Source organism: Dipteris shenzhenensis, chromosome 28, assembly GCF_047967505.1.
Source record: "Dipteris shenzhenensis isolate YYH24624 ecotype China chromosome 28, Dip_SZ_1.0, whole genome shotgun sequence".
Taxonomy (NCBI): domain Eukaryota; kingdom Viridiplantae; phylum Streptophyta; class Polypodiopsida; order Gleicheniales; family Dipteridaceae; genus Dipteris; species Dipteris shenzhenensis.
The window spans coordinates 20,512,542-20,527,513 of NC_141623.1; the positions used below are offsets into that span (position 1 = coordinate 20,512,542).

At 45.3% G+C, this 14,972-nt stretch overlaps 1 protein-coding gene across 1 annotated transcript in view; it reads left to right on the forward strand.

Annotated features, from left to right (window-relative positions):
- The window catches only part of LOC147883295 (CD2-binding protein-like protein), a 28,965-nt gene extending 15,653 nt beyond the window's left edge, over nt 1-13,312 (forward strand). Inside the window, exons 9-10 of the mRNA XM_087399598.1 lie at nt 11,028-11,105; nt 12,894-13,312. Of these exons, the coding sequence (XP_087255724.1) occupies nt 11,028-11,105; nt 12,894-12,963 (148 nt within the window). The 3' untranslated portion in view covers nt 12,964-13,312. The remainder of the gene's footprint in view (nt 1-11,027; nt 11,106-12,893) is intronic.
- The last annotated feature ends 1,660 nt before the right edge of the window (nt 13,313-14,972 follow it).

A 14,972-nucleotide genomic window follows, 5' to 3' on the forward strand; every position in this document is an offset into this window, starting at 1 on the left:
TCTACCCTTCCCATTCCCTTTCCATCCCTCTCCTTTAGTTTTCCCATAGGTTCTTCATTAGTTTTGCCTTAAGTTTCCAGCTCTCTTGAAGGGGTTGGGAGAAGAAGGGGAGAATGATGAAGGTACAAAACGATGGACAGATTTTGTGTTTGAGTCGGCCTCCCATTTTTTGATTGTCAAATGGATTTAGGCGATCCGTGATCACTTCCACCAGTCATGAGAACCATCATCGTCTCAAAAGACACGTTGCTGCAGCTCAAAAAGGACATGTAGGTTGAAAGCTCCACCACTCTCTTTCCATGCATCCATGGGGACGACCCTTCCAGGTCATAGGCTAGGGACTGGATGCTTATTGCTTTTCGTCGAGACCTCACCCCCTTCCTTTTAGATGTTTGTTTATTGGGATGATGCTTCTCTAGGTGGTTTTTGATTCTCCGTGTATTGTGAGCATAGTGCTGCAGGTGAGTCCTTTGGCACTCAGATAGGATCAGTGTCGGATTTGTAGGGCTTTTGGGCATTTTGTTAGAGATTGCCCAAAGAAGAAGAAGAGGCCCAAGAAATCTTCAGGGATAGTCCGTCCTCGTCCTCAATAGAGAGCTCCTATGGCACCTCCGACACGGATGACACCAACTGGGTGACCACTAGTCGCATCCTTGCACCAGTTGCCCCTTGATGGGTGGTGGTTAGAGTTGCTGCTGTTCCTCCACTTGTAGAATAGGATGACTCTTCTCTTGCCTTGGAGTCTATTGGGGCTATTGATATTCGAGTGCTGGTCATGGCTAGTGATGCCCATAAGCTTGATCATGTCCTGGCTAGCAATGCGCGAGACCCAACCTTAGATGAGGCCATTGATGTGGCTCCTTCAGATTATCTCCAAACCTTGGTCCTATGTCCAAGCAGCCCCTTGCACTTCTATTGTTCAATCTCCCCTTGTTGACTGAGGGAAGGGTGTGGCTCCGATCTCTTCTTCTTCATCTTTACAGAGGAGGAAATTAGGCACTCCGGCAGCTTTCTTGGCTCAGAAAAACTCTTTCTTTCCCTTGGCTGATCTTGGAAAGATGAAGTTTGTACTCTCTACCTTTAGAGACGCGATTGTTGGTACTCCTATCGGCAGGGCATCCTCTTCCATAGGTGTGGGAGCTCTTTCCCTTGTGTATTTTCCTCCTCTCCATTATCTTGGAGATCTATCTAGGAGGGAGTTCTATGGAGTGGCATTCAAACAAATTGCAGTATCATCAGCCCAACTCACTTTCCAAGAGCTCCTCATCCTATCTCAGGGGAAGTCTCAACCCAATAATGTTTGGCTGAGAGCTCAAAAATAAGCTGATCGCTTCAGCCACAAATAAATACAAAAAGGAGGCGAGAGGGCATCCTAGGAGAACTGATCTAGAAATACGAAACCTCTCTCCCCTTTCTCCTCTGATGAGCACCTCGTTGTGGGTTGATCTGTATAAAGAGGAAACCCCTCTGATCCTTGCATTTGAGAATCTAAAGCGTACAAGCGTATCCTTCAAGAAATCCCAATCTACTCTGTCATTAGCCGTCTCGAGATCCAAGAGTAGAATGGCAATGTGGTGGCTGGTCTATTGGTGTGGCATGTTTGGAGATCCTGATGCCTGATGCACAGAGGCTGTAGGTGGTACGCAGGTCCACCGTGTACACACATTGGCTAGCATTTGGACAGATACTGTACAAGGTGTTTGGAGCAGTTCTGGTCCCTGGAGGTCTGCAAGAGCCCGGCAAGAGGTGGAACAGAGACAGGAAGAGGCGCAGCAGAATTGCGGATGTTTTGGGTCCATGTCGGCAGGATTTGGGGAAGAGGACAGCCCTTACTAGGGGCTGGATCAGCCTGGGCCTCTGGCTGGTTGCCATGTGGCCAGGTCGACCAGCAACAACCTTGAAAATGGAGCCCAGTATGCATCTATAGGCTTCCCCCTCATGTCGGCTGGTAGGGGGAATGGCTGGTGGGTTTTTGTGAAGGGGGCTCAGCCCCTTTATAAGGGGGCCTTTGGGCCTCCATTTGGTATCACTTGGAGCAGCCCTCAGAGAGCCAGATAGGAGCAGCAGGAGACCCTCACTTGGACCTACATTCAAGAGGTGGAGGAGGGACAAAGGTGCTGCACACTAAGCTTGAGGTTCTGCCCACCTAGGCTGACTACCCGGGCAGCAAGGTGGAAGGGATCACTAGACAAAGAGTCACATAAGCTCAGAGGAGCACACGGGCTCAGAGATCTAGAGGTGTCAGGCAAAGAGTAGTAAGATTGGAGGACCTCGGTTTGGTGAGACTCAGCGTCTCTTTTGTATTGTGTCCGGTTTTGAATGGATGGAAGTATAGTGTTGTTGCTTCTATATTTTTCTTGGATGCACAATCTATTTATCGACTTGCACACACATCTATGGTTTTGAAGTACATACAAAGTAAGAAGTTCGATCCCGTAATGAAACATTTCCGCGTGTAATTCCTGGGTGCCAATAAGATATATAGTATTGTAGCAATACAAGTCTTCCGCTGCGGGATACCCTCTTGTGGGATTTCCAATTTCTAACATGTCTTCCTCCAGTAAATGAAGTGGTCACCATTCTTGTCGGAGTCCTCTATAGGGTTGAGATGGCACTTTCAGCTTCAAGCTTGGATTTTTTTCTAGCTCTCTCACAGAGTATCCTCCTCATCCACTTTATGAGGGAACTTTGCAGTTGTGTACCTTTGCTTGATTTTTGTCATTGGCAGTTGTGGACAATTGTTTTAATGATGGAGCCTTCATATATTTCATATATATGGATTGGTATAATGATGGAGCCTTCATATATACCATATATATGGATTGGTATTTTCTCACTTGTATGTATTATTATTGTCTGGCATGGTTTTAGCTACATCTTAGTTACACTAGATTTGCTATTGTGGTGGCACTCTTTGTGAGTTCCCAGATCTCGTGCTTTGTATGGCGCTCAGCCAATCAAGATAGGTGACAACATGTTGGTAGATTGTGCACTTGGTGGATTTTATGCAATGGATTACGAGCCTTGGCAGCTATTGTATTTATTAATGGATCACCCTCCGCCAGATCCGAGATCAACATACAGTACTAGATTGAGATGCTTCACATATTGAAGGCGTCCATATCCATTAGTTAGTCGTGGCAGCTTCCTACCCTTGGATATGAGCCTTGATTTGCATGACAAAATACTTGACCTGTAAGGTGGAGTGATCTTAGCTAATTTAATTGAGCTGATCACATTGAGATCTACTTGTTTTTGAAAATCTGGGGTTAATTTAAGTTTTCAAGTCATGAGCTAGGAAGACTAGGTTAAATATTTGTTGTAGGCCTTATTTTAATCAATTGTATGCATGGGACTTGTTTGTAAAAAGGGTTTAATTAAAATCAACTAAGCAGTTCTATTACTAACCACAGGTTTAGATTAGACTAATTAACTTATAATTAGTTTTAATGAGCTAACTATTTCTAATTACTTTTTTGATTTATGAAAGATATAACTGTTTACGTCCAGAGTGATGACAGAAACTTAGTACGAAGACCTTCGTATAAATGGATGCTCAAGTATGTGTGGGCGTGTGGATTTGTATGTGTGAGAGCATATGTTTATACTATGGAGTACACCCACTGTTGGGCGCTGATGGCGGTGGTGGTGATGACTATCATGAGATTGAAACTACACTATGTGTTGTATTTTTAGATGATGAGTTTGGACATGTTTGTATATTCATCTAGATATATATAGCTGTTTACCACTAGCTTTCTTCTTTTTACTCTTAAAATGCCTAGATTAGTCTATTGTCTCTTTTCCAGGGATCATTTTTGCAAACTTGTGAGTTGCTTTCAACTATCCTTTTGTTTTAAAGAGTGCGAACTTCTGGGCTGTGAAATTTGCTGAATCTACCTGCACATGGAGTCATTAGTGTTCCAGACTCTGCTATTGTCCACCCGTTCCAGTGTTTGTGATTTACATTCTAGCCATTTGGAAGCCATCTTATGCCAGTTTATTGAGCCCACGTGCGGATGGGGGTTACTCATTTCAACATTATGTGGAGGCCAAAGAAGCCCCCGTCTTGCTGCGATTTTGGTATACCGGACACCAGTTTTCACATTAGCTCATCATCTGAACAAACACAAGCCATCAGGAATTGATGTTTTGCTGATCAGCATTACGAATTTTTGACCATAGGACTCTAGGCTGTGTGAGATTTGATGTGGGGGATCTTCTGTTACATGTGATTTCTTCTTTGTGTTTTAGGCTACCCACTGACTGTGATTTCGACATAGGAGCTGAGTTTGGCTGATTGGTCATCAGTTGCACTTGGATTGTGTGGGAGTAGACAGTTGGCGGTTTTTTCCAGTAGATTATTGATACATGTATCACGGACCTGTGGCAGAGATTGGGTTTCAGCTGCTGAATTTGGTTACCAGATACAGGAATCTTGGAGAGATTTTGTTCTCTAAACATCTTCAGAGTTTTTCCAGAGAAATTCAATGTTATTTTCATATTGAGCAAATAATTGGAATAAAGAAACATAACAGTATATATTCTTGATGACGGGTAGTCCTTGTTCACACCCAATGTGGTGTCCTACTTTTGTTGAGATTCAGCATCTCCAGGCGTGGCCAGCCGACCAGCCCCCATGCAGCAAGGGGGGCCAGAGGGGGTAGGCTGGCCGACCAGCTGGTCGGCCCAGTTGGCCTGACCGACCAGGCTGGTCGGTCCAGCCAAACTGGCCGACTCCCCCCCTTGGCCTGCCCTATAAAAGGGCCTCCTTCCCTTCATTTCCTCCATCACTTCTTGCAGCTCCTCAAGGCTCCAGCATACAGCCTGCTCCTGACCATCCCCTCAGAGCTCCCTCTCAGCTGCTCAGTTGGCTGCCCACACTCCCGCAGCAGATCTTGCCTCTTCAGGGCTCTTGCCTCCCCGCTCCAGGCCTCTGCCTCTTCGTTTCAGGCTTCTCCTGCCTCCGTGCTCTCAGGCTTCAGCTTTCTTGTGTTCCCCCCTTTTTTCTCTGCTTCAGTTCAGCCTCTCCAGCAGCTCCTGTTTTCTATCTTATTCAAGATATCTTGTATTTCAGTTGCTGCCCTGGTTTAAGGGCTGATTTACAGCAGATCAGTGGTGGTACTTTTTGTTATCTCTAGTGTTCTCTGTGTGGCTCTATAATTTCAGTTTGTTTGCATCTTCCGCTGCCATTTTAATATGGTATCAGAGCACCAGGTTACTCTCTGATCTGGGAACTTCTATATTGATGAAGTTGAAGAAGTTTGTCCTCGTCAGCGACTCTCCTTCCCACTGACTACAGAGCTTTCTTCTCCCCTCCCTTCTCCCCTCCCTATATATATATATTTTTTGGTTTTTTCCTCCCGTACCCCGGGCTATCAATAGCAGCCTACTGCTTCATCAAGAGCCTCTCCCCCCCTTCCTTCATCGCGCATCGGGTCGGCTCCCGTCTTCACCCGTACGACTTTATTCAGGGGTTTTTGGCAGAACTTATTGGCTCTTGATCTTTGGGTTCGATTGTTGAGATTGGCCCTGTTCTAGACCTCGATCTTTTCACCAGCCCCGTTCTCTTCAGCCCCTTGTTGCTGTCCATTCCCTGTTTTCAGTTATGGCTGATGAAACAAAGGATTCTACTCCGGATCTTCGCGTATCCCCTATGTCCAGTTTCTTTCAAGAGTCTGACAAGCCTGTACGTATTCCCACTCTTCCTACATTTCCAGATGCTCGGCAGTTAGATGGGACCAATTATTCTCTTTGGAAAATTCAGATGGCGTCTGTATTGGAATCTTATGATCTTGCTGAGTTTGTTGATCCCGGGATCCCTCGTCCGTCACGTGAGGAGGAGCCACTTGCTTCTCTTATCTGGGATAAATTGAATGCTCGTGTACGCTCGTTCATCTTTCTCAATTGTCAACCAGGGGTTCTCAATCATATCAAGCATCTTACTTCTGCACGTGCTATTTGGGAATTTCTTGATGGCATGTATCTTCGCGTCACTCCCATGAAACGTATTTCCTTGGAAGTTCAGCTTCGTCGCCTCGATCCAACTACTTCTCCTTCCATACGGGACCACATCAACAAAATGCAGAGCATGCATCAGGACATCCTCCATGCAGGCAAGGCTATCTCCTCCGAAGATATTGCTATTACTCTCTTATCTCATGTTATTACTGACAGTTGATATGCAGCATTCTATTCTTCTCTTATTACCTCTGGCCGCCTCAGCACCATCACTTGGGAGGAACTTGTCCCCATGATGATGGATCAGGAGGAACAGTTCACTAAAACCTCTGATGGTTCTTCTGAGGCTCTTGTGGCCCATCGTCCTAAATCACGATCCAAGAATGCCCCGTCCTCTGCCAATAACTCATCTCCTTCAGATCCCTCCAGTGACCGTCCTGCTCCCAAAGGTAATTGCAATCACTGTGGCACTCTTGGCCATTATTGGCGCAATTGTCCATACCGCAAACACAAACGAGCTGACGCACCTCTGGCCGCTGCGGCTGATGCTTCCCTTACCCCTAGTCCTGCATTTGTTCACCTTGAGCTCTTGAATTCGGTCCCCCTTCCTGCAGCAGAGTCATTGGCTCTCCATAGCTCCGATGCTCGTGAATGGATTGTTGATAGTGGGGCCTCTCGGCATATGACCCCCTCCTCCTCACTGCTCCAGGATCTCACTCCTCATTCTGGTCGTGTCTGCATCGGCGATAAGCACTCTATTCCTGTTCATTCAGAGGGCTCTCTTGATATTATTCCTAATGGCAAAGGGGGTAAACACTCTTCTCGTGTTCTTTATGTTCCGTCTCTCGGCTTTCATCTCCTTTCGGTTCATCAGATTTGTCAAAACAATATGAAAGTTGAGTTTGAAGCAGCCTCTGTCACCATCCGCGATCGTGCCACCGGACAGCCGGTTTGGACCGGCCATTCTACTAATGGTATCTACAAGCTTGTTGCCCTTCCCTCCCTTACAGGAACCTCTCTTGGCGACCTTTGGCATTATCGGTTTGGTCATTTACACATTGATGCTCTTCATCGTGCTTTCCGTGATCAGCTTGTCCTCGGCCTCCCTAACGTCGGCACTCGCCAAGGTCTCTGTCCCTCTTGCATATTGGGCAAACAACATCGCGAGCCGTTCGCTCATCATGCCTCTCGCCGTGCCACTGTTCCGCTTGGTCTTGTTCACCTGGACCTATGTGGCCCTATGCAGATTATGTCCCTTGGGGGAGCCTCGTACTACATGCTCCTTGTTGATGATTTCAGTCGCTACTCTTGGATCTATTTTCTTTCCCACAAGGATTTGGCTTTCAGTCGTTTCCAGACCTGGCTAGCCATGGTGGAAAAAGAATCCAATCACTCCCTCAAAATTCTTCGTGCTGATAAAGGTGGTGAATTCACCTCTCTCGAGTTTGATCGGTTCTTGAGTAGTCATGGTGTCAAACGGGAATTTGCCAACACAGGTACCCCTTCTGATAATGGTGTGGTTGAACGTAAACATCGTACCGGTGTTGAAATGGCTCGGACCATGCTCACTCACAGTCAACTCCCTCAGTCTCTTTGGGCCGAGGCCATGATGACCGCCATCCATACTCTTAACCGCTCTCCGACATCAGCAGTCCCAGGCATGACCCCTTATCAGGCTTACTATGGATCTAAGCCCGATGTTTCCCATTTTCGAGTATTTGGTTGTGATGCTTATGTTCATATTCCTAAATCTGATCGTGGAAAGCTTGATCCTAAGTCCCACAAGCTCTTGTTCGTAGGCTACAACTCCGTCTCCACTGGCTATCGCCTCTATGATCCTCGCCGCCGCATTATCTCCGTGAGCAGGGATGTTCTTTTCGACGAGCAGGTCCTTCCGACATCCTCCGACTCTCCTCCTGTTCTTGGAGATCCGTCCGATGCCCCGGAGCCCTCTCTCCCTCCACCTGCCTCGTCCCCCGGTACATCACCTTCTATTCTCTCTCCTCCGCCTCCTTCTCCGGCTCCACCCTCGTCTGCTCCTCCTTTGGAACCCCGCTCGGTACGTGTTCCGCGATGGCTCATTGATACTCTCCGCTCCTCCGGTCTTGAGGATCCCTACTCCGAACCACCCCCTGATGATGGGCCTCGTCGCTCTCATCGCCATCTCCCACCGTCCTCTTCTGATTCCCTTCATGTCAATTATGCCCTTATGTCTCGCATCCTCGCCACTCGTGAGCCCACTACCGTTCCTCAGGCTCTGGCCCAGCCTCATTGGAAACAGGCTATGGAAGCGGAAATTCATGCTCTTCTTCGGAACCACACCTGGGACCTGTCCCTCGTCCCTCACATCGTTCCGTCATTGGTGTCCGGTGGATTTTCAAAACAAAATACGCCTCTGATGGTTCTGTCGACAAGTATAAAGCTCGGCTGGTGGCTAAAGGCTATGCCCAACGACCCGGCATCGACTATGGGGAGACCTTTGCACCTACCGCCCGGATGAGAACCATCCGCACGATCCTCGCTCTTGCCGCCCACCATCAGTGGCCCATCTTTCAAATGGACGTCAAATCTGCATTTTTGAATGGTGATCTTCATGAAGAGGTATATGTGGATCAGCCGCCCGGCTTCATTAATTCTCGTTCTCCTTTCATGGTCTGTCGCCTTCGCAAGGCTCTCTACGGTCTCAAGCAAGCTCCTCGGGCCTGGAATCAGCGTATTGATACCTTCTTCTGCCGCCAAGGACTTCTTCGCTCTCTGGCTGATCCCAATCTTTATCTTTTTCATGAAGGACAGCTTCATACCTTCATCATTCTTTATGTGGATGATTTAATCCTCACCGGGAGTCATACCAATCATATCCTTGCCATTAAAGTTGCTCTTCAAACTGAATTTGAGATGACGGATATGGGCCTTCTCCATTTTTTCTTGGGTCTTGAGATTTGGCAGACTAAGAGGGGGTATTTTGTCTCTCAGCAACGCTATGTTCAAGAGCTCCTCGAAACTTTCCACATGGCTGACTGTCGGCCCATCACCTCTCCCATGGATCCCAACGCTAAACTCTCTGCTTCTGGGTCCACTGCTTATCCTGATGCCTCCCTCTACCGCTAGCTTGTTGGATCTCTTCTTTGGCTACTTAACACTCGACTGGATCTCGGCTTCTCTGTCGGCACCCTCAGTACCTTCATGCAAACCCCTTCGCTTTCTCATTGGCAAGCTGCTCGACGTCTCCTCCGCTATCTTCAGGGGACCTCTACTTTCGGGCTCTTTTATGCTGCCGGTGGTTCCTCTCCTTCCCCGCTCACTCTCCGAGGTTGGAGTGACTCCGATTGGGCTGGCGACCCCGATTCTCGCCGCTCTACCACGGGCTATGTTTTCTCCTTTGGCTCTGCGGCTATCTCCTGGTCCAGTAAACGCCAACCCACGGTCGCCCTATCTTCCACCGAGGTTGAGTATCGGGCTATGTGTAGTGCCACCTGTGAGGCTGTGTGGCTTCGGCGCCTTCTTCTCGATTGTGGTTTTCAGCAATCCACTTCTACCACACTTTTTTGTGACAATCAAAGCTGTATTGCCCTTGCTCGCAATCCGGTTTTTCATGCTCGGACAAAACACATTGAAATTCAGTACCACTACACGCGAGAGAAGGTTCTTGACGGTACCATTGTGCTCCTCTTCAGCACCACTTCCGACAACGTCGCCGACATATTTACCAAATCTGTTTCTCCTCCCCTTCTCCAATGTCATACCAGCTCTCTGGGTCTTGTGCCACACCCTGGAGCTGAGAGGGGGTGTTGAGATTCAGCATCTCCAGGCGTGGCCAGCCGACCAGCCCCCATGCAGCAAGGGGGGCCAGAGGGGGTAGGCTGGCCGACCAGCTGGTCGGCCCAGTTGGCCTGACCGACCAGGCTGGTCGGTCCAGCCAAACTGGCCGACTCCCCCCCTTGGCCTGCCCTATAAAAGGGCCTCCTTCCCTTCATTTCCTCCATCACTTCTTGCAGCTCCTCAAGGCTCCAGCATACAGCCTGCTCCTGACCATCCCCTCAGAGCCCCCTCTCAGCTGCTCAGTTGGCTGCCCACACTCCCGCAGCAGATCTTGCCTCTTCAGGGCTCTTGCCTCCCCGCTCCAGGCCTCTGCCTCTTCGTTTCAGGCTTCTCCTGCCTCCGTGCTCTCAGGCTTCAGCTTTCTTGTGTTCCCCCCTTTTTTCTCTGCTTCAGTTCAGCCTCTCCAGCAGCTCCTGTTTTCTATCTTATTCAAGATATCTTGTATTTCAGTTGCTGCCCTGGTTTAAGGGCTGATTTACAGCAGATCAGTGGTGGTACATTTTGTTATCTCTAGTGTTCTCTGTGTGGCTCTATAATTTCAGTTTGTTTGCATCTTCCGCTGCCATTTTAATAACTTTATCCTCCGTGTGGTAATTTAAAATTATTTTTTATTTTTGTGGCTGTTTATTTCAAGTTATTAATTAATGAATTCATTGGAAATCATACGTCCGCAAAGCACTCTTCTGATAGTGTCTTTAGAGGGATCTCAATTGGATGTATCTATCTCCATTGTATTGATAGCTAATGGCACGCTTTGGCTTTAGCCTATCATCTGAGTTACATCGCACCCTTTGCAATTCTTGGTTTATTGAGCAAGAGAAGTGTTCAAGCTCTTGCTCTATTATTTCATGCATTTTACTGTGCTTTGTGTATAGGTCTCTTTGTTCTTCTGAAGACTATACAAGCTTCTTCTTCTGAAGACTTAATAAATTAGTTTGCATGAACTGATAGACAAATGGAAAATTGATATGTTATTTTCCTTACGATGTTGATGGATGGAAGTGCTTCTGCATCATAACATTGGACTTTGACACTGTGGTACTATGTTTAGATGGTCTGTAATAGAACTCGTTACATTTCAGTTAGAAAGGAGCCTTGATCTCTATGTTAATTTGTTAGGTTAAATCCATTTTGTTTATTTGATGCGGTACTTAGCCCTGCGTAGTATCTTTGTGACCATACATTACTTGGATCTGCAATAAGAGTTTTCTTGGTTTGGTCAGTTACTTATTTGATGTCTTTATCAGGTACTACTACAGTAGCACACTGGGATACTATTATGATTCAAGTTCGGGATTGTTTTGTAATGCAGCTTCAGGGACATGGTAACATTCCCACCTTTCTACATGGATTTTTGGTTTGTTTTTTGTGGTTTGATGTTGGTTGTATGCTTCTGAAGCTTTATCCTCCCCTTGTTATTAGTTTAACTATAAAATAGGAATTGAAGAGCACACCCTCCTTTCTACATGGATTTTTGGTTTGTTTTTTGTGGTTTGATGTTGGTTGTATGCTTCTGAAGCTTTATCCTCCCCTTGTTATTAGTTTAACTATAAAATAGGAATTGAAGAGCACACCCTCCTTCACTGTATGGAGCATGTATGCATATCAGGGAAAAGTACAGCAGCAATGCCCTCAACCTAGGAGTCATTCTGAGTCAACCAGCCAAGCAACTGGGTGCATATCCAAAGGAAATTTTGGGACACCGTGGTAAAATTCTGGACATGGCCGACCGATCAGCCAAGCACATACTAACAACTTAGGAATTTTCAGAAATTGTATCAGATGGATGTGAAAAGCTACTGTCATTTTGATAGTGGTTTCTCATCCCATAGATCCTAACCACTTAGGAATTGTCAGAAATTGTATCAGATGACTGTAATTTTGAAGGTGGTTTCTCATCCCATAGATTCCTGTAGGGTCTCAAGCCTGCTTTAATACAATCATATCATCTCTCTTTGTGCGTGTAGATAGGCATGCACGCCCTGAGACGGTGCCTTTGTTGGACTTTGAGGGATGACACTGAGGCTGTGCTTTTCTCGCTTTTAACAATGCAAAGGTAGCCTTGAATTCACAGGACACCAATGCTCAAGTTTGCATCTAGCTCTTCAGAGTGTATCTATGTAGTGGATGGCTGGACTTCCAGCAGTGGCGTAGAAAACGGAGAACAATGGAAGATGCTATCTAGCATAATTCATCTTCATGACATAATGGAGGAGATGATCTTTAGCGGTGCATTATATGGGGTAGATGTGGCTGCAGTATTGTCACATGTGCTTGGAACAGGATAATATAGGTTGTATCTCAAATATGTTGTGATGAGTGGGAGGATCCATATGAAGGCAAAAGCGGGGAGCAGATGAGCCCATTGCATGGCGGGATATGGCTCCAAGATTTTTTCACATGGTCATAAACTCGCAACATATTATCATATGCGTGTAGTTACAATTTTCAAGTTTATGATGAATTATTGGAATTGTGCTTCCTTTCTTGCTGTTGTTGATGATCTCTTCGTTTGGATATACATGGTGAGGGTATTAGGGCAAGCTATTTGGAAGCTATGCATTATAGGCATTATTTGACATGTATTGAACTATTTTCCAGCAAAAAGATGGCTGTGAAGCTCCCTCTCATTCTTTGTATATTACGGGGATCTATTAATCAAGGATTCAGATCGTAGTTGGTGTGCATTACTTCAATTTCCCATGGTCTACAATAAAGATTCATGCACTGGCTCCAGCTTCCAATAGGAGCGGTTCACTGGAGTCCTAGCCCTGAAGAGCTTGTAGTAGATCAATCTTGCCGAAGGGAAAGGTTGTTGATGTAAAACTGCAAGAGGTGAGTGGTAGGGGAGGGGACATATTAGGTCATCATCTGTTTGTTTTCAATTTGGTGTCATCTTTTGTTTTTTTTATTTATACCCGGTTGAGGATGTAATTTTTTATTGTGAGTGCTGCTGGCTGTCAGTTCTTAATGTAATCATTTATCTTTCAAGTTAAAGATGGAGAGTGCACATGTGCACAATAGCTCAGACTTAGCTGTTTGATCTAATTGGAGTTCCTTCATCAAATGGTCCATATTTTGTTTTACATGATTATTGCATATTGTATTTACAGGTTCAGGTTTGATGAGGAGAGCAATGCTTATGTTGAAGTAGTGGCAGAGAAAGTGGACGAGTATGGTTGAATTTTTTGGCATCGTTTTGCTGTGGGGGCTGGTAGGCATAGCCCAAGAGAAGTTTTACAACTGCTTCAACGAGGGGAAATTAGAAAGCAGTTTGCTCACTTTTCTTTGAAGATATGCGAAGTATTGATAGGCAAAGCTGTATCAATAAAAATGTTCTGTAGGAATGCACATCTTTTATAGTCCTGCTAAAAAATGCTTGGATGTATCTAAAAAAACCAGCTGGCTATATGATAAGCACAGGATTTTAATTATGTGGTACTAGCACCATTTTGCTTGAATTACAAATTGATTGCTTGCCATATAGGTAGGTACTCCTGTCCTTTCAAGTAATCGATTTTTTTGATCCATATTTGTTGACTTGGAAGTAGATACAAGAATGGGTTAGTTTAATAGGAGCTTGGGAAATGATAAAGGCAATGCTGTTGAGAATGCTCCAAAGGCTGTTACTCTCTGTGTGGCAGGTAGAATGAAAGGGCAAGATGTTTTTCTTAGGGGTGCAAAATCATATATTTTAAAGAATTTAAGAGAACATTGCAATTTGTTCTGCCTGATTTCATACTTTAGGACTGAAGAATGAAGTATTGGAGGCATCGCTTGAGCGAGAGCACTTGTACGTACCAGAAACCTGATGCTCATTCTCTATGATTTTAGTTGGGTTTCAGATGTTTGTTTGGAGAAACTCATCTGTATTTGTGTAAGAAAACTGACATGAATGGTGAATAGAGTAACTTGAAAACTGATATGAATGGTGAACAGAAGAAGTCTTAGATTGAAGGACAACTTAGCTTGCAGTAGCTCTCCACATTGCCAATATCCTGTACCCTCCATAGTTTTAAGGAAGATTATAGTTGAGAGAGAGGACTTTAGTGAGTGTTGCTCTCTTACGGCAAAACAAGGAGAATCGGTTGCACACATGTTCAATTGAGGAGATTATAGTACAATCCACTATTGCAAGAGTTGAGAATGGGTGATGCAATAGCTTAAGGAGTTTAGGCAATCCTTGAGTCAAGGGGACAACTCTCTATGGTAATAGTCAAGTTGGTTTTGAGTGAGAACCTCAAAAGTTTGCAAGTTAGCTTGTATGCAAACTAGAACGAACTCGTTTCTTAGTCACAAAGCCTTGGATTGGTTCATGGACCTCAACAATCTAAGAGAACAACTACTTGGGGCTACAACCATTTGGTATGAAAATGTGATCTCCTAAACTTGGTTACCAACATCCTCAATGAAATGAGGGGGCTACAAACCATCATTAGTCCCTCATCTTCCTACCAAGGCCTTAGTCTCAAAAATTTATATAGGCTGTTGCAGTTGTTGTGTAGAGGCCATCAATATAGATCATTTGGGTCATACTTGATTGAAAATAATGGGCAATGATAATATTTGCCTCAATCCATAGTAAGGACCAAAGTGCTATCGGGACTCAATTTTCCAAGAATAGAGATGGAAATAGCTCATAGCTTTAAGAAGAAAATTGGTAATGAAAACCTAGCATTGATGCGGGCGTACATAAGGTCCAAGATGCTATTGTAGTAAATGTTAGTACCTATAGTATAGAAGGGATGTGTGCCCCTTTCATAAAGAGGAGTCAGTGCTTCCTTGCGTAAGGGATGACACTAGGACTGAGATTCTAGTGTATACATGAGCTCAAACTTTTTCAACACGTTGAGTAATGGAAGGAAAGCCATGAGTTGCTTCTAGAGCTCTAGTCCTCAGCAAGTGGTGAAATGTCCTTCGAGAATACAAGGTGTCTTACAACCTTGTGGGATATCTAATAAAGGATTGTCTTCTACCACAAGGTGCTAAACAAATTCCATCACACAAAATCAACCCTCTATAATATTCAAGATTATTATAGTGGAGACGGTGAATAAGGCTAGGGACTTGAATGTGTTAGCCATGCAAAGATTTACTCATCGGTCAATTTGTCATAGAATCTCAGTAGCAACATCCATGACCAAATCGCTAAGGCAAGAACCAAAAGAAAGAACATCCTTCGAGCACACAGA